Below are 27,256 nucleotides of genomic sequence, written 5' to 3'. Positions count from 1 at the left end.
CAGGGAACAGACACAAACAGCAGATTCATAGTTTGCCTACAGTGTACAAACCCTCTGCACAAATCACTGTATTTGGACTGTTTCCACTTTTAAGTCTTTTTTTAAAGGCTGACAAAGCAGGAACCAGCTTCATAAAGGTATAAATTGTTCACTGCGTGCTAATAGACCGTGTACTCAGCGCTCCAGCAGAAGTGCTGAATTTAATTTGTGGTTAAAGAAAGAAAAAAAAAAAAAGAGGCGTACTCCCGCAGGCAACTCTGCACAGTTGTTAATTGACAATCAATAAATCAGACTATATAAAACAAGGACATAGCCACCATCACATCACCCGCTGGTTTTGGACCATGCATCTTGAAGTCTCAGCATTAGTGTGTCCACATGAATACTGGAGTTATGGATGGATGTTGGCTTTATTTTTCAGCTTTGGAGGTTGCCACTTGTTCCAAACAAAGAAAAACACGCACAAAGAACTGACCTACAACTGTATGAAGACATAAATCATTAAAGTGTCGGTCTATAATAAAATGCATGACCATCCAATACCCGCCTGTTGGCATGTAAATGACTACAACAAGCATGCTCATATGAATTGCTGAAACCCTGGAGCATTTAATGATATTTCCTGTGGAACCCTCTGGACCCAAAGCTTAATTACCTTTGTTTCATTATAGATGCACTGTGATTGTGGTGTCCCGCAGATGTTGTAAATGTTGCTGGCATCTCTATCTCATGGAACAGCTATAATCAGCATTTATGTCACTCTTCCCTGTGTGTGCACTTAAAAAATATCTCCTGCAGCTGTATTTCTCTGCTCCCGTCTTTGCCAGGACTCTTTTACGTTGTAACCCCCCGCTGCTGTTGATTCCCTTAGCACAGGTGCAGCCGTGAACAGCAGCGAGAGCCTCCCTCCTTCCTCCTCAATCAACGACATCTCCTCCATGTCCACCGACCAGACCCTGGCCTCAGACACTGACAGCAGCCTGGAGACCTCTGCAGGACCCTTGGGGTGTTGCAGGTGACTAGCCGCCTGCCTGCGCAACCCCATGTTCTTCCGAAGGTGAAGAACCCAACAAATATGACCACCAAAAAATACAAAAAAAAAGAAAAAAAAAAAAAAGAGTAAAGATCAAAATTATTATATTAAGAACAAAAACATGAGTTATAGAAACACAGAATCTGAAATTATGAACTCTAAAGCCTGTGCATTGTCACTGAAAAACATCAGTGGTATTCAAGTAAATGAACTCAGATATATGTTAATGAGCCTCTAGTTGCTTTGCTTATATTACCCCTCATATCCTGTATATGGCATCCAATTGAAATGGCCAAGCATTTAGACTTGCATCTCCTGTAAAGTGTATATTGGCTGGCTGCTGGTCTCTCAATTCCTTACAAAAAAAAAGACATTTATGCTCCAATCAATGTGGCAAGGTGGGCTGCCATTTTGCTCATCATTACTGCTAAATACAGACTTCAGTACACCCCCTCTCCCCCTATTCAACTCTTATTTAATTACACTTCTGTATTTTAACATCTAGGCTTCGTGTGAGACACCGCTGCCCTACACCCCCCCACCCCCACCCCAAAAATGTAAGGTTTCCTGATGTGTTTTCATGTGGTAATTCTGCAGGGATGTGTTGCTGCTCTCACCAAGAGTGGCGCCCCCTGTGCTAACTTGTAAATATTGTAATTCTGTACAGCTGAAGGGCACACAGAGTGGGACTGACGGCCAGTAAACTGGGATTTTTTTTCTCTCCCCCATTAGCACACCTTGCCACATCACCGCTTTCCACCTCAGTTGCCCCTGCCTATTGCTGTAGTCCTGCATGATTAGATTTAAACAATGCTAATCTCACTGTATGCTAAAATGAGTCTGTATAGAGACTTTTGTTTATATACAATTTAAACTAACTGGGCACAGTAGGACGTGTGTGTGTGTGAGTGTGTGTGTGTGTGTGTTGGTGGACCACAGGCAGGCCAATAAGACATTAATAAAAGTCTGAGCTGTTTAGGACTTAAAGGGCCAGTACACACAGAAATAAGTTATTCTCATTGTGCTCAGACTTCACAAGACAACATCTAAGAAGTCTAATTTGTGTGTAATGCCCCTTTTATTTCCCCCGGCAGCGTATGATCGGTCCCTCCACCACAGCCCTGCATGTCATTGTTTACCATTAACCCCTCACAGGCACAGGAGTTGGATCGGTTTCACTGTGGAATAACCACAAAGAACCTTTTCCTATTTATTTGACTCTTTGGAACATAGAAGAGACAACAAGTGATAGAGTACAGAGTTTTTAAAGACAGGTGATGAGTGTTAACGTTGTAGCTACGGTTCGTCTTCTCATCTACATTATCTCACTACACACCATACAAAAATGTTGCAATATGAAAAAGCAAAAGGATCTCAAGCACCCATCACATGATTTCATAGCTGAATGATTCATTTATTGATTGATTTATATATTTTTGATAGATGGAATCTGAACATGGCAAGTGCCTTTTGGAATGAAGCATTGCAGGTGCAGAAATGATATATTTTTCTTTCCCTCTGTTTGTTCTTGTTCTGCCTTAAAACTGTATGAGTCCTCGAGCTTGACTTTTGTTTTTTCTCCTACAAAACTGAATTAGCTTTGTTAAATAATGTAATCATATTTTCTCCAGCTGGGGTGCCGGCATACACGAATACTCACATGCAAAATGCATTTGCACTTTGCAGCAGCTTAGCAGCTGTACTGCTCTCAACTCAAGTTTACATCCACTCATTTAGGTTGCATCTAACAGTGCAAACAGTGTGTTTGGACAGTGCCTGATTTTAACTACTCATAACAAGTCTTTTAGCTACAGTTATGAATGTGCAAGGGTTGATTGCAGCTTAGGTATTACTAAAGCTTTCTTTTAATGCTTTAGACACAAATGCACTCCAATTATGTGACCAGTAAGTTGTGTGTTTACAATATGGGAAGGAAAGAAGCATTAACCCAGCAAATGTACCCCCATGTGGGGGCCCCAAGGAGGCATAAACGCCTGTCTTTAACCCATCTTCTGCCTGTCTTTACATGTACACATAATGAAATTGCTAATGTCACAAAAGGGCAAAACTGCTATAGGCCCCACATGGGGTGTTTGTGGGCTTGCCCACAGACAACCCATATAGGGGCTCCAAAGGGCAAAACTGCTGTCATGAGATGTGGAATAAGTGTGGATTTGCCTTGCCCACGTGGCCCCATAGTTTACCCAAAGCTACCCACTGCAGGCCTGCATGGGTATGTTTATTGGGATTTTGATTTTACGGCCATGTTTTCATACACATTTGTTGCATTTGTAGACAAACAACCACTGAGTCAAAAAAAAAAATAAAAAATTGGAGGAGTGGTTCATGGCATTATATTTTGAGACAATCGGGTAAATGACGACAATTGAAGAACACGCTCAAGAACGCTCAGACACTGACTTGTAATGAAACATGGAAATGTCCATATGCTGCACATAAAAGCATGTAACAAAAACGTACACTTGTTATGAGCTAGATTCAGTCACTGCCATCACACTGAGGAGATGTGGAGGCATCCTTGTCGCATACTTATTTCAGTGACAGTATAAGTCTGTAACGTCCCGTTCAGCTGCTGCTGCACAATACTGTAACTCTTTTTTTCGCATGGAGTTTTGCATACAATCTCTCACAGCCCTCCAAATAATGGCGATAACTTCAAAAAGCTACTTTGTTAACACTCTGTCTGCCTGTGGCTTGTGTACAGTGAACCACACACAGACTAACAGACTAACCTTCGCAGAGCTCAGAGGGTAACTGAGGTTGGCGTCTCCAGAATAAGCTACGGCTAGCTTGGCTTTCTGTTCAGGGTCTGGCCAGGGCAATCTTTTAAAACAGGGTGCAACTTTGATGAAGTTCTTTGTGTTTTAAATAAAATGTTTTAATGAATTTCTCACAGAGGGGCGCAGTGTTTGAGTCGACCCCTGCACCACAAATACACACAGTACTGTTGCAGTTTTTCTACAGGGCATTTTTAACCATCCAAACACATTCTTCTTTCTGTATCTTTACATGTTTTGGTCACTGAGTACAAATACTAACATTACTAATGTCTTGTTTTTATCCCCCCTTTTTCTGAATGTGAACTGTTTGATCTTTTTATAAGACATCCCTCCAGACAATTCTGTTGTGATGAAAGGCGCTTTAGTCCTGGTAAATAAAGCAGGAGATTCAGCTGGGTTGTCAGCAGTGAATGTAGAAATGAATGGCTTCACAATCACGCACATCATTGCTGCTCTGTCCATCAGCGTGTGTGTGTGTGTGTGAGAGAGAGAGAGATTAAATTAACCAGCATTCAACACAAGCTGTAAATTTGCGTTGAAAGGTGTGATCTGGCGTCTGGACAAACGATTTCACAGCACACGTCTTCATTCGTTTTTTTTTCCTTATTTCAATACAAGTGATCATGACTTTTGTGCAATTATTTCTAAGAATGTCATTGGAGAGTCAGCACAGTTGTGTGTTTGGTAGTAGTTCATGTGTGTATTCATGTTCTGTCACTTTGAATTGAATTAGAAAACCACTGTCATTCCAATTTCTCATTTTTGGGGGGGTCTTAAAATGATCTCTTATGGATTCAGGATTAGTTTGCGGTTTTATTAGTAAGCTAAAGCCCATTCATAACGTTATGAAAAATGATAACATGTCACAAGTTGTACACAGCTGTGCCAACTTTAAAAAACTTTGGATCCCCAACTTGGCAATTTTCACCTTTTCTTTCAACTTCTATTGTAAATAACAGTTCAACAATGCAATAAACACTTTATTGCACTCAGACAGGGAGGCAAGCTACTGCAAGGGGTCAGATGCTAAAATGTTTAGAGTCTTAAATGTGGAACTCTACAATGATGAAACCCTGTATAGCTCATCTGAGTCAGGTGATGTTGTTCTTCAGTTCTTTTCTGATTCCTTCTCTCTTGTTTCTTTTACTCCGTGCTGTTTTAATGAATCATTCCTTTGACATTTGTCAGGTTAAAAAAAAAAAAAAGTGGAAACAACAACAACAACAACAAAAAAGAGAAATGGTATCGTTTCAGGCTGATCTCGAAGCTTCAGGCTATAGCGTTTCAAGTAAAGTCAAAAACAAATGCAAAAGAAAAAGAAAAATCTTACTGGAAGCTGTTACTGTAAACACATTTTAAAGGAACTGTGTATGTAAAAAAATATTATGTATTATGTATGTGGTTGAAAATAAACAAAACCTTTGACCTTGGATGTTGGTGGACCTGTTTTTTTGTTGTTGTTTGTTTGTTTTAACCTGGACATTCGTTTACATGCAGCACAGATTTGTCCCTGGCCTTGTTGTCAATAGGACCCATTCATCCAATCTGTCACTGCGACACCTACACAGAATGTAATTTACTTTCAGGCATTTTCAGTTCAATACAAAATCTCAAAGCAGATCCACTGACTAGTTCTCTGACAGAGAAAAATAACGGGACCATCATGGGACAGAATGAAAACAAGTGCGCTGACCTTTCTCAGTAAGTTTAGGTTGGTTCATTATTAAAGCATACCATGAGATGAAATACACTCACTGGTCACTTTATTTGGTACATCTGTGCAGCTGCTTGTTAATGCAGTTGAACACGCAAATATCTAATTATCTAATCAATACATGTGGCCCACACCACATGTAAATTTACAAAATTGAGGTAGAAAGGTGATTTAAGTGATTTAAAGTGTGGCATGGTTGTTGGTGGCAGACAGGCTGGTCTTGAGTATTTCAGAAACAGCTGATCTACTGGCATTTTCTTACACAACATCCCTAAGTTGTGCAGACAATGGTCCAAAAAATGAGAAAATATCCAGTGAGCAGCAGTTCTCTGAGGGAAAATGCCTTGTTAATGTCAGAGGCCAGAGGAGAATGGCTAGACTGCTTAACTTGCAGGAAACAGTATTTACTGCACTCCTTATTCACCAGAGCTCAGTCCAATCCAGATTTACATCATGGATGTGGAGCCAACAAATCTGCAGCAACAGTGTGATGCTATCATGTCAACATCAGCCAAAATCTCAGGAACGTTTCCAGCAACTTGTTGAATCTGTACCACAAAGAATAAAGGGGGTCCGACATGGATGTGTGCTCAGTCCTGCTGTCAATAAAATGAATAAGCTAATGTTAATTTTTGAAAAAGGTGACCTCGGACAACCTCCCACCCACCCGACACTCATCTATGCGAGGGAGGTTGAAGTGGAGCAGGTGGTTTAACCATTATAATCAATAATTTCCCAATTACTTTTTAAGGAATTTTTTTTTTTTTTACATTGGTCTCCCCCAGCACATGGATGATCTACATTCTATTACAGCTTTGTCATAAAGCTCAGGTCTATAATGTTGCATTGTGTTGGTTTTATTAGACTAGATTTTTTAGTGTCTATGAAAGTGAGAAAAAAATCTGAAATACCGCTCAATATAATGTAATCCGATGCACCACCACGTGTAACTCTGCCTTAAAACATTTGGAGTGAATATTTCAGCAGAATAGCTAATATTTATAAACCTCTTTTCCTGATCTAGTGTCAAATATTAAAGGCTCATAAGAAAATTATGAATTTTGATCAAACTGCTTCAACATTATTGCTTTTCACTCATTTGAATGATTCAAAACTGATTTTTGTACTCAGATCAACAAAAATAATAAATGAAAATAGTCCTGACAGTCCGCTCACCCACTGTGTTAACTTGGAGCTAATTAGATGTTCTGCATCTTCTCCAAACGTTTTAAAACACACATTTGAAAAGCAGAATAACAACAGAGACTTGGATTAAAGTCTGTCTTTATTCATATTAAGTCATTTTTAAAGTTCCTTTGTGTATCAAGTATTGTCATGAAAACATTCCACCATCCCCGTCCACTCCCGTCTTGCCCTCCATCCATAATCCGCCCTTGTGTGTGGAATTCACAGAACGAGGTGACGCCGTCAGCTTGGCTTAAGCCTGTTATTTCCCGGTGAAGGCTGCAAAGTGAGAAGCGCAGGCTCCCTTCCCTCTCTCCTTCAGTTGTTCAGGCACTTTTTTTTTTAATCTTCATGTGCACATTCCAGATGTCCTGCAATGACCAGCAGCAGGTTTAAACGGGACCCAATCTTCGGAGAAAAAGAAGCCAAGCAGCAGGCCCGCGCACATGTGCACACAAGCCTCTCTTTGACACAGGTCCAGTCACGGTCTGATTTCAGAGGTGTCCTGTTTTGTACCCATTAACAAATCCACATCATGTGTAGATATTTGGTTTAGGGCTACATATAAATACACTTCATCCATATACAGTCGCTTTACAAACATTCAGTTAGTGTACACCGACCCTCGTAGACTCATGCACCATCATGCACATACCACTTGCTACTGAATCTTGCAGCCAGGCTCATAACATCCTCAAACGTGAGGCTTTAATCCCATTTCTTCACAGTTATGATCCACAAACATCTGTTCTAGCCTAGAATAAAAATCAGTAAATTGTATCTTTAAAAGTGGCATCCCATACAGTTTATCTGAAATTCTGATGGATTTCAAGACTATTTTTTAAATCTGATTTATGCCAATAACCCACTGCGCAACACTTAAACTGTAATTTAACAAGCTACAAAACACTCTTCAGTATCGACTTAATTCATGCCATATCCATCTGAATATCAGTAAACCACAGTGCAAACTATCTAGTCTAGTCATGTCTGCATTTATCTATACAATATTTACAGTACAGGCTCTTTTTTTTTGGTCATGGGTAAATGTAATAGCACAGAAGCACAGGCACACACATTGACACATTGATAGAACATCCAGTACCAACTTGCAGAGACTAAAAAAAAACATTTAAGTGCAAAAAAAAAAAAAAAAAGATAATAAAAAAAAAAAAATTGATATAAAATATCACACTTTGATAACTTTTCTTAAATATCAGGAAAACATTGAAGTGTCATTTTTAATTCTCTTTACAACATGACTGCATGGTTTTCATCCATGTACATGAGCAGATGCAGAATTACACAGGTGTTTTTTGGTTAGATGGTAAAAATGAATAAAAAGGAGGAGTTTGGTATGGTCTTTTCTCTTTTTTTTGTTTACATTTTGCCTTCCCTTCTATCTATGAGCTAACATGAAATGGTAGTACCATATGTTTTCATAGACTATGGTGTACTGTCCCTTTGCTCCATTCCCCAGCCAGACGAGTGAGCACTCCAACCACTTCTGGGAGACTGGAGTGTGTCCATGAGCAGTCTGTTTAAATAAGGATATATACAGATAATGTCACTCTGGCATCACTCCAGGTGATGTCTATAAAGCTGGCTTACATTAGCCCTATATCACCTATTTCTTAAATTAAAACATGCCATTACCCTTTGCAATAAGTTTTCCCTCCTTCAATCAGCAGCCAAATCCTGTTTGGAGTCCCTATAAAATTCACATCATTATAATAAACCAGTTCCAGTCTTGGCTGGCATCTCTCAGCCTTCCTTCACTGTATCCAGATGGTGTTGTTTCGCTCTGGTCGGCGGGGATCGGTGGCTGCGGCGTTGCCAGTTGCAGTGAGGTCACTAAATGTGGAGAAAAATTGTTCCATCTCTTTCTGTAGCATCTGATTTCGGCGCTCAGCATCATCCTTGGCACGCTCAGCGTTGCGCAGCTTGATCTCCGCCATGGTGTACTTCTTCCTCTCCTGGTCCAGTTCCTCGTGCAGGTTCACCATTTCTGTCTCCAGCTCCAAATTACGCTGCTCCAAACTGCAAATGAGGTATACAAAAGAATTAGGAAAGAGATTAGTAGTGCCATAGTGAACAGACGCTTGTTTACCAAAGAGCACAAAGGCAAGCGTTAGCAGCTGCAGATCATTTAAATTTTCTTAATGACCTAATGAATTGCATACAGCAGCAACCTCTGGGGCTGAAAACCAAAGCCAGCATAGAAACATCAAAAAAGCAGTTCCTCAAATGGCAAATTGATGCTGGCTCAAAATAGTGACTCAATCCCCCGAGTTTTCCATGTTATTATGGCCAAATTTAGGACAAAGAAAAAACTAAATTGGTACAATTCTTTTTCTTTTTGTAAGTTCAGCTTTTTATTAATTCTAGTGTAAATATTTTGTGGAATTTTAGGCCTTAGTAATTGTTTTAAAACAAAAATGCTGGTGTGGCTCTTATAACAATGTGGCTAATTGATGTAAGTGAAAATGATTCTGATTGGTTGTTTGATCCCTACCGGAGCAGTCACATGTTTTGTTGCTCTCTCATAAGACGACACAGGCATCTGTTCCCAAAGACTAAAGCAGCTGTTCAGACTATGACAAGGTCAGTCCCATGTATACCCCTGCTTATTAATGGGAATGCCCATTATGAAATTGTGATGTGTGGTTTCAGATTTATTTAGTATGCAACCACCAGCTTAGATGATCTGCCAAAAGGCCACTGTGGCCTTTGGACAGTAATGAGGCAACAAAGGGCAGCTGATGAAGCAGGCGGGAGGTTACAAGGACTAATGAGGGAATCAGGTGAGGAACACACACACACACACACACACACACACACACACACACACACACACACACACACACACACACACACACACACACACACAAACCCCCCCCCAAAAGATAAGACATGGGCAGACACAGAGGAGGATATAGTCGCTGCCACTACAAAGCAGAATGAAGGCAGTCATAATGGAGACACTTCTGATCAGTGAGATGTTGATTTACAGAGTGGATCCTGGTGCTCTATAAAGGTTTATTCACTGCCTTCATATGAAAGGGAGGGAGTGACAGATATAGTAAAAGAGAAAACAAAATAGAGAAGTGGGTGGAGGATGGTATGGAACATACCATACGTGACTAACAGATGTCAACCTGACTAATGGATGAAGGCTGCTGCAATAAACAATGCTTACAGCCACCTATGCAAAACATTTTAAAGTAGATGTATAATCGGGACACACATTTTTATTCTATTTACTGTTGGCACAGCGCAGAGCAAAGTATAGAAGAGCTCTAGTGTCTGACTAACATGTGCCAGTCTTTCACATCCAGAGGAAAGTTCTTAAATTCAGCTGATGAGACATAGCTTTCCTCTTCACACAGTCTCATATCAAGACTTGAAATCCACTTTTCTCTATGTACTAATCTCTACTGGTCTGAATCTTTGGAGTAAGATTCAAAAAAAAACTTGGCTGGCTTAAATGGCCTATTGACTAAGATAATGGATGGATACTTTCAAGTGCCCTGCAAAAACACCAAAGTGAAGATTTAGGGTTCTTTCATTGTCTGCTAGTGCTTGTATTGAATCATACCCTTCAGTTATCATGCACTTCACACATGAATCCGTACCTTTTTATCCTGGCCTCATACTCAGTCTTCTGCTTGTGCATTTCCTGTTTAAGACTGGCCACTAGACTGTGCAGAGCGCTGTGGCTGCCAGGTCCATTACCAACAGGGAAACCATCACTGTTATCACTACTGCTCGTGCCCCGACTGCTCCTCTCAACTCCATCGCCACTTCCTTCTCTGTTACCATTTCTGCCCTCTCCTTCACCTTCGCCACACCGGGGAGGCTCGCCATCCTGTGCTGGTCCATCCAAGTCTTCATAGTGCCCTCCATAGAAGTCCTGCTCTGGGCAGGTAGTTGTGGAGGAGCGACAGGAAGTGGAGTTGTCAGGGAGGGAGATTTCACAGGAGGAAGTGGACCAGGTGGCGCTGTCCACACTTTGCTTGTCCTCACAGCTGGTGTTCAGACATGTGTTGGTGATCTGGTTCTGCTGTTGGAGGTTTTGATGGTTTAACTGCACATTATCATATGTGGACAGACGATTCTGATTGGTTGTTTGATCTCCTCCGGAGCAGTCACGTGTTTTGTTGCTCTCCCGCAACATTACACAGCCATTTGATTGCCAAAGGCTATTGCGACTGTTCAGACTCCCGGTGACCGTGTCAGTCCCATGAATGCCCATGCGCACAACTCCAGTCCCATTCCCTGTAGTGCTGCTTCCACTCGTCACGCCACTGGTGCCCATTTTTGTCCCTGAGCCTTTGAGCGTGCCACTACGACGCACTGGTAAACTCCCACCTCCGGACTGGCTCTTTTCTTGATTGGGATCTGAAGAAGGTGAGGAGCTGAAGGATCCGTTAGTAACAATGCCACTGCCTTTACTGAAAGCTGGATTCTTTTTAACAGTCAGCGGTGGACTGCGAGTGAGGTCAAAGCGTCCTATGACACCATTACGAGGGCTTGCTGATCGAGGGGAGCCACTGTTGTCTGCGTGCTGGCGATGTGAAGGAGACTCAGGGCTTTCCCAAACACAGTGCCGCACCACATGTGTGTTGTTGTTCTCAGCATTCTGAGACACCGTAGTGACGCCCGAGGTAGATGTAGTGACTTGCCGACGCGGCTGTTCAATGTTGTTGTTGTTGACAAGCTCTAGGGCTGTCGGGCTGTCTTCATTTTGGGGGAAAAGCACATCGTGGTGACCAATCAAAACAGCCATGAGCTGCTGGACCAGAACAGTACCTAAAATCATGAGACCAAACATCACTATATTTCTTTAAAAAACAAAAACAAACAGCATACATTTTAATTAAGATTTAAAACTAAATATTAGAAAGTAAGACATGTATCTGATATTCATCAACACCCACCTTCCATAATTGCTACTGGATCCTCAACTTTTGGCCTCAAGATATTTGGCCCAAAGACTGTGGCCAAGTTTTGGACGCTCATTTTATTCACCCCTGAATATGACTGGACTTCATCAAGGAACCTAATGAAAATGAAAATATCAGCTTTCACAGTTCAACAATGGCCGCAGTTTAAAAATGTATCCAATGTTAATTACAAATACCTGCAGATGTACTTAAGGAGGTTGTAGTTCACTGGAGGTAGACTTTCTACAAGCCTTCTCAATTCCTTCATACCCTGCAGAGAACAAATGCATTTTAAAGCATAGCCTCAGCCAAACAATAATTTATATAAACTCCTGCAACAGACTGATTAGTCATGGGTTTATAGAAAATGTATATAATGGAACAATCACACCTAAGACCCAGTGGAAAATAAATCAGTAAAAGAAAAAAAAGGGGGTGGGGGCGGGGGGCTCTCTGCGAATGTCTCTGGCAGTAACCACACACTTACCCCATGTAAATATACACTCACTGGCCACTCCATTAGGTACACTTGTTTAACACAAATGCAAACACTTAATTAGCCAATCACATAGCAGAAACTCCGTGCATTTAGGTGTGTAGACATGGTCAAGATGACCTGCTGAAGTTCAAACCGAGCATCAGAATGGAGAAGAAAGGTGATTTAAGTGACTTTGAATCTGACATGTTTGTTGGTGCCAGATTGGCAGTCTGAGTATTTCACAAGCTGCTGATCTACTGGGATTTTCCCCAAACAACCATCCCCAAGGTTTACAGAGAATGGTCCAGTAAGTGTCAGTTCTGTGGGCAAAAATGCCTTATTGTTGCCAGAGGTCAGAGAAGAATGGCCAGATAGCTAATACAAAGGCAACAGTAAGCCAAATTACTGTTACTTAAAAAAACCCCAAAAACAAATACAAAATATTGATCACTATACCCATTTATCTATATGCAAGTGGAACTGAATCAGAAGGGGTCTCAGCTAGATTACTGAGAATCGAGAATATGTGGAAATGCTCTGCATCCTATTCACAGGGAAAAAAAGAGAATTCTTTTCCATCTCCTGCTTTTAACTTCAAATTCCCTAGAGGCCTAAAAGCAGTGAAACTCATCCACACTTTCCCATATGTCTTCCCGTACCCATCTGTAGCACACACACACACACATACACACACACACACACAAAAACCACAAACTTTGGTTCAGAAATGCTAAAGAGGGGAAAGATACTTCAGACACTGTGAGGGAGCAAAAGACTGACCCCGTCCATGCTGCTGACTATGCCCCATGGTGTGAGAGAAATCCTATTTAGATGTTAAAAGTCAAGACAGGCACAACAAATTCATTGTATGACAAACACAGGACTGAGCATGGATGACTGGGCGGCAAGAGACCAGATTAAAAGCCACAGAATAAGACGTCTGTGAGGGCTTTTCCATGCTAATTTTGTATTGTTATAAAAGGTTGAAACTAAAAAATCCTTTTGGTGTGTGAAAGGTAATTTGCTGGTAGATATGCATACAAAGAAAGCAATCATGTCCTCTTTCTTACCATTTCATCATCTTTGCCCAGGAGCTTGGCACAGGACAAGAACTCATCATACTTCTGGAAGGGGATGACGGGCTCAGGCAGCTCTCTGAGATACAGTTTCAGCAGAGAAGCTACTGTGTGCACGTCTGTGTTACTGTTGAGAGAGACAAGACACATAATTTATCCTGGGCAAACCGTGTGTGCATACAACTGACATTACTGACCACCTACTGATCGCTAATGCAAGTGGTGCCATCATTTTCCTGTTTTTATTTATTTATTTATTTTCCGATCTGCGCTTTTAGATTTATTTATTACGCAACCATCAGCTTAGATGATCTGCCAGGGGGCCTCTGTAGCCTTTGCACAGTAATGAGCCAAAGAGGAGCAGCTGGTGAAGCAGGCGGGAGGTTACAAGGCAGGAGGTTACTAATGAGGGAATCGGTAAGGTGAGGGACATCAAAATCAGACATGGGCAGGCACAGAGGAGGGTGTAGTTACTGCCACTGCAAAGCAGAATCAGAAGGGCAGAAATGTGTCATTGTGCAGCTCGCATAATGGAGGCACTTGTGAGTGTGAATTTGAATCCCAGGATGTGATGAGATGTTGATTTATAGAGCAGATACCGATGGTCTTATCCAGGTTTTATTTATGGTCTTATTAGACGGTGGGAGTGGCGGATGCAGTGAAAATAAGATATCACCCTCTGCCTAGCTATGTATGTTCCATCACTCAAGTATGCCTCTACATTAGACAATTGGTATTCAGTCTCCTACAGCCATCTACACATCACATAATTTAAAAGCAGGTGCATAATTGGGGAATGTCATTTTATCTTTTTACTGCTGGCTGAACAAAGCAGAGCCTTGGAAAGTTTTTGTGGCTGACTAACACGTCCCGGCCAGGGGAAAGAAAAGCACAAAATAAACAGTCTTTTTTTCCCCTTCCAGTCCATTAATCCTGGACATAACGGAGCTGAATTTATCATCAAGAGTCTGACTATTCTCTCTCTTAGTTCTTAAACTCAGCTGATGAGAAATTGCCTTGTTTTCTCTCACAGTTTACTGATCTTTATTACCCAATTACTTATCAAGATAACAGATACAACTGAAAACTTGGCTGGCTTATAAGGCTTATCAAGTGTTATAGGTAGTTAAGAACATTGGACAGATGGACTTCAAGTGTCTTTGAAAAAGAACCAGAGCAGACATAATAATGTTGCCTTTCACAGTCACAAAATTTCACAGTGATCAAAAGTCTGAAACCCATAATGATATTTACAGTAATAAACCCAAAGCTTTGACTGTAACTTCCATATATATATTTTATACTACTATATTTTATATTAAACATTTTAGTCAATTGAATCCAGGACCTTCTTGCTGTGAGCTGGCAGTGCTAATCACAGCACCACTGTGCTGCTCAGGCTCCTGTTTTTGTCTGTTATTGCTCCATAACGTTTAGGAGAAAACTCCAAGAAACCTATAAGCAGAAAAAAAACGAACTCCTGATTTTCTTGTGTTCCTGCCATCTTCATACTAGACAGAATAATTTGCCTTTGATCGATTTAGATTCAGCAGAAACTGGTTGGGTCTGATGGGACAAAGAAAAACTGTTTTGTGTGGAAAATTGTTTCTCTGAGCAGACGCGGGCCTAAACACGAGCAATCGTTATTTTACCAGGTAAAATGTTTGAGAACCGGTTCTCATTTATAAACATGACCTGGTGACAGTGACATTCAAGTGTGTTCTCCACACACCCACTCAGTCCAGAGGTCTAATTCACCAAAGAAAATACCTGTGGGGGAAGACAAAGGGCATGTAGGTCCTTTAAATGTGTTATATAACATGTTAAGTGCCCGCACCTATTCATAATGTACGTATGGTTGTGCTCCTAAACACAAAAGTGGTTAAATTTTTGATTACTTTCGATCCAAAAGGTGTGGCAAAATGCAACCCATAAATAACCAAACTCTGATAATTTTTTTCTTTAGTGTAATGAAGCAATATTCAAGCTGTTGTGTTCAGAGGGACAAAATGAGAGTGGCCAGGTTGTTCTATAATGATGACAGCTTCATCTCACAGGCTAACATTCCACCAGAATGCCCTGAGAATGACCTCCAAGTGTTAACCATAAAACTGACAAATTGCACATCAGCCATGCAGCAGAAGAACCTCTCCCCTTGCTCAGACAGCGATAGCAGGCCAAGCACTCATATGAATTATGACAGAATTTGGGAAACCTGCAGAACTCCCACGGTAAGACGACTGAACAATGAGACTGTTTTATTTATAAGACCTGAAAAGAGGTAAGAAAACTTGTTCGGATACATCATCACATGCAGGAGACAACTCATAGTGTCTCCACCATAAATCTGTACGCATACCACATCTACTACAGTAGATTTCCTGCATTGGTCCTTATGACAGCAGAATTGACGCAGCTTGCTGCTTAAAAACACTCTGCTGTATGACTAGCAGATCATGAAGTGGATGTGACGTGTTGAATAGTTTGTTCAACATCCTTCACACAGTAACTAACTGCAGGGGCTCCAGAGCAGCATCCGGTCAGAAAATATTTATGTTAAAAATAGTTTTGTTTTTTTTTTTACTTTCAGGTTTAATGCATCATAACCAATAAGCTTTTAATAATCACATTGCCCTGACTCTTAAAATACATATGAGAATTACTTTAGGAATATTTCATGAGTCGTAGCACTACAGGGACCACTTCACAGCCAAAGACCTCTACATTGACTTTTAAATAGAGCCCAACTGACTTATCGGAGGGTCGATATTATTGATCCATATTAGCTATTTGCCAATATACTGGTATCGGCATTTATAAGGGACAGTTAATGAAACAACAGCGTAGAGTTCCTCTATGGTGACAATAAAAAGCAGCATTTTTTCACCAGACCTGACATGTGTGCAAAAATTGGTGAGTTTTCGTAAATGTTCAGGGGGTCAAATTGCAATCATTTAGTCAGAATAATTTGTCAGAATCAAGGACACTAATGATTCCAATTAGGCGTTTTTACAGTGACCCCCCCATATATAGGTTTTCAGAAAGCATTCAACCTGACCAACACTGTTATGGAGGTTTTATGGGGTCCTACTGTTACACCACTGAGCTTTTATTCGTTCGTGGGCTAACAAATCTAATAGGCTCCTTGCTGATCCCTTTGAATTGGCGAGGAGACGAGGACAAACTGTTTAGTGTTGACACTGCACAGTTTGTCCACCAGAAGACACTCTGCAAATTCTCCATTGACAACTTGCATGTTTGCAACAGCATAGTCAGCCATAGAGTAAATGAGTAAATACATAACCACACACAAATGTTAAGGAGATCTGTTTATGCTTTGAGAGACTGAAAAAAAAAGAAAAATATCGGCATTTATATCAGAATGTTGGATTATTAAATCTACCAAATATTAGTAACGAAATAAATTAAAAATCTGGTAAGACTCTACTTATAAAAGAGTGTATGTAGAATTCTGTTATTTAAATCTCTCTAGAAATGACATTTAAAAGTAACTTTAGAAAGGGTCGACAAAAATTTCTAAAATAACGTCTTTGCTGGTTAATACAGACACAAATGAAACCAATTCATCCACTATTTGTGGGTTTATTACAAATGAATATGAGCAATCAAGTGGTTTCAGAGGTGCAAGACTCCCCGTTCTAAACATATCAAACTGACATTAAAATGCACTGAGGAACTCTAAACAGCCAGCATGCTCACGTTTCTGCTTACCAATCAAAAGATGGTTTCTCTCCACAGTCAAAGGCATCCTGCAGCTCTTTGACCAGGTTGGCCTGTCCTGGCAGCCTGAAAAGGCCCTCTTCCTGAAGGCCCCTCTGCCGAATGAAATCCACACACTGCTCTACCAGCATAGGGGCAAGCTTGTTCCCAAACCGCCGTTCATACCGTACGGTCTCCTCCAGCTTCTGACCAAAGATCCCTGAAACACGAGAAAAAAACAAAACAAAAAAGGTTTACTGATGTATGAGAGTGATAAATGTCAATTCTATTTATGCTTTTTACATTTTTAATGCAGTACACCATCTAAATAGATGCAGCTAAATTATTTAGCAATTTTTTTTTTTATCTTGAGAAATCAATGCAGTTTAATATCCTGAACTCCTTAACATTTTTCAAAGAATTACTGAAGACCATTAGCATGCCGTCTACAGTTCACGTAACATCAAAGAGGGCAGTTAAATCAATTGAAAGGAATTTATGATAAGGCTTTCCTGACAGTCCAAGCAAATAATATATGTACACGCACACAGACCCAGACACACACACACAGCCTTAGTCTGATGATCAAATCTCCAACTTCCTGAGCACCTCTCGCCTTTTGTCCGAGGCAGACGCTGTAGAAAAAAGAAAAAAAAAAAAAAGGCCGATTTCCATTTACAGCCGTCTCATGTGGATGCAACACAAGAGGGGATTAAAGTTGCCTTCCTGAGAGATTTGGATCTGCATACTTTTCCAGTCTCCAGATACAGACAGAGGCTACTCACACATACATACACATGGTACAACATGGTACAGTCGGTGACTAAAGCAGCCTCCTCGTGCTTTTAACACACCAAGAAATGGCTTCAAATAGCCGGGTTTAATACGAGCACTAAAAAAAACCCTGCAGATTTCCAACAGGTGTATTAAGAGTTTTCATACAAACTGCTCCAAAACATTTCTCATTTAGAAGTGAATGCGATGATCGCTTTTTAACTAATAACATTATGGTATGCTGCCGTACTCACCCCTCTTGAAAATGACACAACTTGTAAGCTTCCAGAAAAAAGGCCTATTAATAAATTTGTGATATGAAAACATACCAGAGGTGCAAATTTTAAAGTGCGTGCACACAAGAATTTTCCAAAAACCAGGCCTAATCTTTGCAGTTATCACAGAAAACAAAACAAAAGTGCTGAAATAGACAGGATGTATCAATTTGACAGCAGGTCAGCCAAACTGTTCTCATTTCCATCTCTTGGAAAATTGTCTCTGCTTGATGAGGAGGAGCTGCTCAGAAGTCTGGAGTCGCTCTGGGATTTCTCCACTTCAATCTTCACAGCAACCCAAATATGACAAAACAGTGAAATATCTGAAGCTGTGGGTCCATTTTTCCAAATATTAGACAGATCGGAGAGAAATACAGAAATGTTCAGCCCTCCCTTAATAAAAAATGATTAATACCCTCGTGCATCGAAAAGAGTAGAAAATGAGAAGTAGTGAATGAAAAACGAGGTCATCCCTCCAGACGTTCTGGTCATGAGTCTAGGAATGTTTTCCCGGGTCACATGTAAATGTGTGTGTGTGTGTGTGTGTGTGTGCGCACCAGCTTATGCAGAGTGTGAGCAAGTGTTTATGAATGCCTGGTGCTCCCAATGGAGTTGGACGGGCAACAACCACAAGATCTAAACACGCACAAGTGACATGTGCACTCTGCAAAAGTTCTTCCACACTTTCACAATCTGTCAGCTACACAGAATCTCACACATGCGCGCGCACACACACACACACACACACACACACACACACACACACACACACACACACACACACACACACACACACACACACATTCAGGGACAGCATATATGCAGACCAATAAAAACATTGCATAGTAATTTTAATAACTTTTAAAAAACACCTTTAGTGTAAAAAACAAAAGAAAAGCCCGCAACACTTAAAACATCTGCATTTAATGAACCACCAATTTACAAATCAGATGTTGGCCAGCCTGTGATGTCCTTATGGAAAGAAGGTTCAGATTCAACAATGTGTCTTCATTTCTTAACAGTCAGCCCCATCTGTAACAAACACGCTGGCACAGCTCCTTTTGTTTTAGCATCTTATTTTGGTGTGGCAGGGCAGCACTTGTGTAATATCTCTGTTATTAAGAAGGCTTTAAAAATGATGATTCAGAGCTCTGGTATGGTTAAAATTAACAGTTACGACAACTACTCTCAGGGTGTGATCTATATTTATGGACTTGTAATACAATGCTTCCTGGTGCAAAAATTACAAATCTCGAAAAATTGTGCCCTCATCCTCAGTAATTTTTAGATTGTGCAACACCAGCTTTGCAGTGGTCCATGACCACCAAGAAAAGCACCAGTGCTTTAGAACCATTGCTGCTAATTTTTACTGTAGTGCAAATCACTGCAACAGATTTTGGACAGGAAAAGATTTGAATAAATATCACTATTTCAAATTTGCCACTGATAAAGACTCAGTCAGCTTTGGCAGATATTGATTTTGTAATGCAGGCAGAGTAAATAAGTTTAAAATGCTTCTTCTTCTACTATTAGTCTAGCGAACACCATTTGAAGCTCAGAGGAGGAATTAAATGGCAGCCGATGGAACGATCTCACATCCTGTACCCTGCCAACATTTAACTGATTAAAAACTAGCTGAAAACTTTCTCCAGCATTCAGTCTTATCTGGGTTCAGATTTGAGGCACTTTAACTCTAGTTGTGGAGACAGAAGACAAATAAACAACCCTGTTAAGTAAATTTATCTGTGGAGTTACACAAAAGCAATTTATTTATTTATTTTTTAATAAATTATATTTTTGGAAGTCAGACCGAAGCTGAAAGCAAGTGTGCAGGCGGTGAGGTGCTGAATTAATAGGTGAAAATTACTACGACCACCGCTGTTACTGAAAGTCACTGCGCCACAGGGATCAGAAAAAAATGGACAGAAACAGCACAGCAGTCTGGAACAGCTGACATTTAAGCTACAGAGAATGTGGTGGCTCGGAAATGCGGCACTTTAAAATATTAAGGAAGATCTTTAAAGATTTTCCTCAACAACCCAAAAACAATTCAAACTCCAAGCACTTTCCCAAACTACAAACAGACAACTGATATTTACCATGACACAACTCTCCAAAGATCCAGATGGAAAAGCCGCAGCTGCACATGTCGCCCGCTCCCCTGCTTAACTCTTTGCTGCAGTTAATGCCACATTATAGGGAGTGGCACCACGACATGATGGTAGAGCCTTCGGAGGATTCATTTTGGGAGTTGCCTCCGTGTCACTTAATGAATTTGAGTTTCACCACACTTCAGGAACACTGATCAGCCAATCAGGGCTCAGCTAGCTTCTGCTGCTCCTGCAAAATGTGAAAAACTGGAGTGTGTGTGTGTGCGTTTGCGTGCTCTGTATATGTGTGCATGACAGAGACAAAGACAGCCTGGCTCTGGTCCAACATGGAGCCACCTTTCGTGTGGTATCTTTGACGAATGGCTCGTCCTTTTGAAGAGCAGTCAGCTGCAATAGACATCAAACTCCCTGCACTAAAAACAGAGGGGCCAGCTCTGCCTTATCTATTCATTTTGTCACTAAGAGCTGCCTCGATTGGCTGTCTGATTACAAATGCTGCACTTGTGCCCTGCTCGTACACAATGTAGGCCAATGTCTGCCAGTACAGTCAATAATAAACCCCAGCGGCGCAGCAGGAGGGTCAGTAATCAGCACACTAATTCCACCAGAGTCAGGAGCAACTTCATGAGAACAATTACAGCATCGTGCACTTGAGCTACAGCTTGCAGCTTATTTCATGATTACTACTTCACCATATATATTTTTTTTTAGTTCATCACAAAAGTGGATTTGACAGTTTAGAAGGCACTGCAAATATTATGTCAAGTAATGGTCAAATATTGTGGTAATGCCACCTGGAACACGTGGCGTGGTGCTACAGGAGAAAAAAAAACAAAACAGATAAAGGTTTTAAATGCCAGCACACGCTTACTTTACACTCACTGGACTGACTTAATTCTTTGTGCCACAGATTCATGCTGGAAACATTTTTGATCCACATCAACATAACATCACACAGTTGTTGCAGATTTGTCACATCAATGATGAGAGTCCCATTCCAACACATCCCAAAGGTGAGGCCATTTGAGTACAGTAAACTCATTGCCATGTTCAAGAAACCAGCTTGAGATGACTTGAGCTTTGTGACATGGTGATTTATCCTGCTAAAAACAGCTGAGATGAAGATGGTATACTGTGGACATAAAGGGATGGACATGATCAGCAACAATTCTCAGTAGGCTGTGGTGTTTAAAAGATGCTCAACTGGCACTAAAGTGTGACAAGAAAATATCCCTGACACCATTACACCCCCAGCAGCAGCCTGAACTGTTGATACAAGGACCACCAACAAGGAACTTTCTACCAGAGAGCTGCTGCTCACGGGATAGTTTCACGTTTTCTGACCCTTCTCTGCAAACCCTAGAGATGGTTTTGCAAGAAAATCTCAGCAAACCAATTCATCTGGCACCAACCACCACGCCACATTCACTGTCACTTTAATAATCTTTCCCATTCTGATGCTCAGTTTAAATTTCAGCAGGTCACCTTGACATGTCTACATGCCTAAATGCATTGAGGTTCTGCCATGTGACTGGCTGATTAGACAGTTTAACAGGTCTACCTAATACGTTGTCCCATGAGGGTATGCTATAACAGCTTTGAGAATGAACAAAATACTAATACTTCTACATGCAGGGTCTGCAGCTGCTATTCTACATACCTCGGATGTAAAAAGTGGTTATTTCAGTTACTGATGCCTTCCTATTGGCTTGAAGCAGCCTGGTCACTCTCCTCTGACCTCTGGCATCACTAAGGCATTTTCACCCAGAGAATCTGGGATATTTTCAGACCAGCCTCTATAAACTATAGAGATGGTTTTGTGGGAAAATCCCAGTAGATCAGAAGTTTTTGAAATACTCAGATCAGCTAGTCTGTCACCAACAAACACACCACTGCCAAAGTCACTAAAATCACCTTTCTTCCCAATTCTGATGCTCACTTTGAACTTCAGCAGATTATCTTGAACACGTCCTCTTGGATAAATGCAGTAAGTTGCTTTTGTGTGACTGGCTAACAAACCTAAGAGAACATCTGACTGGTGTATACTGTGTAATCACAATACTACAGCATGATTATGCATTTTAATCTAGCTAACCTCAGTAAACAAATGTAGTATGTACCAAGAAATAACTATACACATGTATTCATCCTCCAGCACTCATATTAGAAATGTCACCTGTTCAGATAATTGAAAAACACAAAACAAAGATTGTTCTTTATATGCCATTTCTAAAGAATTGTTTTTCAGAGTTGAGAGCTTCTCAATTCTGAAAAGCAAAAATCACCCCAATCGTTTGTTATTTCTGATATAATTCAAATGATAATAAATCAGGTAAATTTTAATGAACATTCCACAGGTACGGAAACCTTGTTATGACTTTTACTTGCTCAATATAGATTTTGATTTATGTAATCTACCAAAAATAATGAGTTTTATCTTGATTATTTTGTTTGCATAAGCGTTGGAAACCAAAATCTTATGTACTAACCTCCACCAAAAGGTGCCCAGATGACCCTCCGGATTGTCTTCACCCAGTCTTCCATGTCATTCTGGGTGCTGGCCATAAGAAGGTAGGTCTCATGGTTGGCTGTCATCCGCTCTCTGTCTCCCCCTGCGTAAATAAAAAAAGGGGAAAAAACATAAATGATCCAGAACTGCGGACACTATCAAGAAAAAAATAATGTGACTTGAGAATAAAGCTTATAAGCACAACATCAGCTGGCTGTGAAACACACTTGTGAATTGCCAGAATGTAAAGACAAAACTCTATGCAATGACTGACCTTTTGGTAACTGAAGCTACCACTAAATGTCTTTGGACGAATTCATTGAACTCAGTTTCACAACTATGTGTCTTCTGACACAGACGTTCAAAAGAAATGTTTATATCTCAGGCATAAAGTGTATGTTCCCTTACACACAGGCTCCGTATCTTGATTTAACCTGTGGATAACGGCCACAGGCACTCTGCTGTCATGTCATACCAGACAGACTGAAGTGGTCTGTACCTGTTTCACATAACCAATCTGGCTGCAGTGATCACTATGACAACAGAGCTTTTTTCACAGCTTTACATCAGCTTTCTCAAAATGACACAAACAACTCTCTGCATTTCACGGGGATGCAGCAGGTCCACTACAGGAGAGATGAGCTCTTAAAAGACAAATGGCACACCACACTAACAGTTTAATTATTTATGACTCTGACCACCAGGGATCCTGCTACACTGATTGGATCAGATGGATGAGATCTGCATGCTGCATATGAAAACTATTAATAGATGAGAACACAACATGACAGGCCAGCAAGGGGATCAGGTTTACTCTTAATGAATTGAAACAAAGGGGCGGTGGGGGTAGGGGTGGGGGGAAGGATAGCTAAACTGTTTAATGTGAATGTGTGTTGCATAATTGGTGTTGTGTGTTTTTATGGTGTTCAGAGAGGCTGAACTGTCAGTCTGGAGCCGAGGTTTACCAGTTAGATTGATGCTCCTCGTCAGGCTGCAGATGCCAGTCTTTGCTCAATTTCCCATATTTATAGATGACAGTCTCCCTTCACAAACACCTCAACAATAATTTTACTACAATTAATGCAGTTTATAAGTTTCTGTCTTGGTATGTCATGTTTTAAAAGATGAGGAATACTTAAAAATGCACCATTTTTTTTTTGTTCTATCACAATTAAAAAAAGCTTTTTCACTACTGGTAGCATGATGCATGAAGACTAACTTCACATTATGAAGCATGCAAACTTAAAAGTCCCTTCTGTTTGCTGTAGGCTGCTCAACATCCCATGACTAGTAGCGCAGACATCACAGCATGTATCAGCAAGTAGGTATTGATTTAGTGCTTGTTGGGAGGGGTGGGGTGCTATGCGATGTGTATTAGTGTCTGAAAAAATAGGAAAGAAAGGAGCTTTCTCTCTCGCTATCTGAGGATAATCCATTTGCCTTACTTTGTGCTGACCTCAAGGTTACTGGTACATTACCAGCATTCCCTAACTGCACCAATCAGTTTGATACAGCCAAAATAAGCAGAGCAGAGGTTCCCGGCACAACTTCATCGCTTCCAATTTGCATGGAGGAGAGGAAAAATTCTAAAGAGGCCAAAACTCCAGCAACACTTGAAATTATATATATATATATATATATATATATATATATATATATATATATATATATATATATATATATATATTCATTCCAATGCTACATCATGTTTTGGCTGGTGGCCTTCACCAAGTTCCTCTACATGTTGCTGAAATTTTGACCTTTTTATACACCCAATGAAAAGTTATTATAACTTCAACTATATTTTTTTCAACAGTTTACAAGCAAAAATGCAATATTCTCTACTGCTACAGCAAAATAAATGTTTAATTTCCCTCTAAAATGACAATACAATACATATACATGCGTTACAGAATTGTTCTTGCATTCTTTGACAGTATTTAGACTCTGAAGCCACCTAATGAAGAAATTTAACACTATCACCGCAGACTTAAATAAAACATTCAAGGATAATAATTAAGGTTATGCGTAACAGTATTTGAGGTATACATAATAGTCATAAAACAAACTAATCCAATAGGGAGATGCATTTTGTTGGCAACTACTAGATTCTACATAAAAAGCATTACAGTAATAATGTTTGAAGTTACTCTTTACACTATTATTTAAAATAATAATAAAAAAAAAAAGGTCTGACGGATTGCTCTGGTTCATGTGGGTCCTAAATATAATTACAGCAGTACATGCAGCTATTTAGACTATTGACAGTCCGTCCAAGCATCCATTAATCATCCTTTCAGAAAAAGTGCCTGATTTGCAATTCAGCTCTCACATTAAAGTCATTTAAGTTTTGATCCATACTTCGATCTGTATTCATTTTCACAGTAATCTAATGCTCTTTCTTCCTAATCCAGTGATTAGTCACGACCCGCTATTGATCGTTCGCACAGCTCCCATTAATGAATTAATTAATTACACTTCGCGTTAAGCAGATACAATTCATTAACTTTGCCACGCCCACATCTTTACCCTTTAAGATGCTTAACCTTTGTGTTTATACACGCATAAAACTTAGTCGCTTCGGCAAACATTTGAACGCGTCCATTCATAAGTAAAACATAAACAAAGCGGTCGCTTCAGCTCACCTCCCGACTGCACAAATTACATCCGCGATGTCATTGCGTTTTCCCTCAATCTGCGACGCGTCAGTCAGTTAATCAGGGAGACTGTTTGTCAACAAAACAGAAACGAAACGGTGCACTAACCGGTAACTGAGCCGCTCACTTGAGCTCGCACATGGGAGTGTTTCTTTGGCCGGCGTAAAAGCTCCGTCGCTCCCGTTCGCGAGACCGCGCCTCCGCGTTCAGTTCACAGCGCGGAGTCCTCCGTGTAACAAACTCGAGAAAGCGGGGGATAAAATAATGGACTTAATTCAAAGACCGGGGGAGAGCACGACAATATCGATTAGTTTGTGTGCCCACCGTTTCCGACAGACCGTGAGCCTGACGACCAGGGCCGCGCCAAGCTGTTTCCAGTTCCAGCGGGACTCACTCCCCCCTCATCGGCCCGAGCTCCCTGTTGTCTGTGACTAAACTCACTTGCTCCTGCTGAAGGCATGCATCATTAAAAGTGACTCACGAATATTTCTGTGCATTTTTAAAGGCTTAAAAGACTTGTCCTGAAACTGCCGGGCCCTGTAGTTTTTAAGAAATATGAACTGTGCATTTGTTGTGAACTACTTTTAGGTACCCCACAAAACATTACATACTGCCAGTGTTGTAGTTTGGTTTAATTTAGTAAGCTGCAACATTATCTACTCATGCTGTTGTGACAGCATTGCTCTGTGGTCCCACATCCTGTGTAACTATGGGGTTACTCATCAAAGTCACAGTATGTAACATTTTTAGAAATAAAAGCAGCATATTCACTGTTGTTTTGCATTTGTGTAACAGTCGTTAATATAATTTGAAATATAAAGCAGACTTAAGCAGCCAATACAGTATGTTGCTAATGCTCCAAATAATTTTTGTTTGTAGGGTAGACATCAATAGACATTTATTGCTCTAGTGAATGCTTACTGTGCACTGTATTTGGGAAACAGATAAGGCACAGTAGTAATGCATTCTTTCTCATGTCCTGCAGGGGGCAATGAATGCAAGAATAAGCATCGTGTACATATTGTAAATTCTGGAGTAAAACTGGTAATAAAGAAATCACTACTGCGTGAGCATGTACCGTCTTCAGTTCCTCAGTAAGATCAACCCCTTGTTTGGAACACTCAAAAAAAAAACCAAAAAAAAAAAAACAAGATGATGGAGCCAAAGTGCTCAAGGCTTCAAAACATGAGTTGACATATCAGTGGGTGATATCACAGCAGCGACGTCAATCTTTTTACACACTGTCTATATGTGTGGCTTACTGATCCATACTAGTTAGCAATTTCTTAAATCTTCTTGGTTTTGGTCTTTTCATGTGATATACCACACACCCTTTGAACAAGGCAAACACCTCAAGTGTTAAGTTGGTTTGTGCCGTTTAAGTTTACGGTGCATATGTTCAAAACAACACCCAATCCTAGTTAATTAAAATTAACTGTTACATACAGAAAGCCACAAATGAGGAATAAGTTTACCATGCCACAGCAGGTACGGTGTTTTTGCAGTGATTTATTAGGCTGTAGCAACAAGGAAATGACGCACGCTTGACGCTTCATATACGCTGCTTGAACTCAGTTACACATAGTTAAACTGGCATATTTCCTAACCTGAGCAAACAGTGATTCTTAACCACTGTTTTGAGTGTGTCATTACCCACGTTTACACCAATCACTCCCACTGGCCAGAAAAGTTTCTCCCTCAGAGGCATCTCCACCCTGCCGGCACTGTTTGCGATAATTGTCATGCAAAGTAATTGTAATTCCCTGGTGTCCCTTTGAGTTCCTCTGTCCACATTTAAGATCAATCAGCCCTTCCATTACTTGCATGGACAGACAGAGAGCATTTCCTCTCGGAAACAACGGTTGTGAAGCTGTTAAACAAGCATGCAACAGGATTAAACAGCATACCACGGGCATTACAGCACACTGCTCTTCCTCCTGTCATTTCCTGTTGATGATCCGTTTTCTTCCACAGCGG

At 40.5% G+C, this 27,256-nt stretch overlaps 2 protein-coding genes across 13 annotated transcripts in view; one reads left to right on the top strand and one right to left on the bottom strand.

The window, feature by feature from the left end:
* mapk10 (mitogen-activated protein kinase 10) overlaps positions 1-5,141 on the top strand; it is a 40,745-nt gene extending 35,604 nt beyond the window's left edge. For 5 of the 8 annotated variants that reach the window (XM_030743132.1, XM_030743130.1, XM_030743131.1 and 2 more), the window contains one exon: positions 877-5,141. In XM_030743132.1, coding sequence (XP_030598992.1) covers positions 877-1,019 — 143 coding nt within the window. In that variant the 3' untranslated portion in view covers positions 1,020-5,141. Of the gene's footprint in view, positions 1-871 lie in introns of all 8 variants that reach the window. The other 3 variants (XM_030743137.1, XM_030743136.1, XM_030743134.1) reach the window with 3 other exon arrangements.
* Positions 5,142-7,931: 2,790 nt separating this feature from the next.
* Positions 7,932-27,256, bottom strand: part of arhgap24 (Rho GTPase activating protein 24) — a 75,289-nt gene continuing 55,964 nt past the window's right edge. For 3 of the 5 annotated variants that reach the window (XM_030742475.1, XM_030742477.1, XM_030742476.1), the window contains 7 exons: positions 22,603-22,725; positions 16,966-17,173; positions 13,228-13,360; positions 11,877-11,950; positions 11,674-11,795; positions 10,369-11,545; positions 7,932-8,773 (listed from right to left, as the gene is read on the bottom strand). In XM_030742475.1, the coding sequence (XP_030598335.1) occupies positions 8,509-8,773; positions 10,369-11,545; positions 11,674-11,795; positions 11,877-11,950; positions 13,228-13,360; positions 16,966-17,173; positions 22,603-22,725 (2,102 nt within the window). In that variant the 3' untranslated portion in view covers positions 7,932-8,508. Of the gene's footprint in view, positions 8,774-10,368; positions 11,546-11,673; positions 11,796-11,876; positions 11,951-13,227; positions 13,361-16,965; positions 17,174-22,602; positions 22,726-25,267; positions 25,502-27,256 lie in introns of those variants that run through there. The other 2 variants (XM_030742478.1, XM_030742479.1) reach the window with 2 other exon arrangements.

This window comes from Archocentrus centrarchus, chromosome 12, assembly GCF_007364275.1.
Source record: "Archocentrus centrarchus isolate MPI-CPG fArcCen1 chromosome 12, fArcCen1, whole genome shotgun sequence".
Classification (NCBI taxonomy): domain Eukaryota; kingdom Metazoa; phylum Chordata; class Actinopteri; order Cichliformes; family Cichlidae; genus Archocentrus; species Archocentrus centrarchus.
This window is presented reverse-complemented; position numbering and strand designations above follow the sequence as displayed.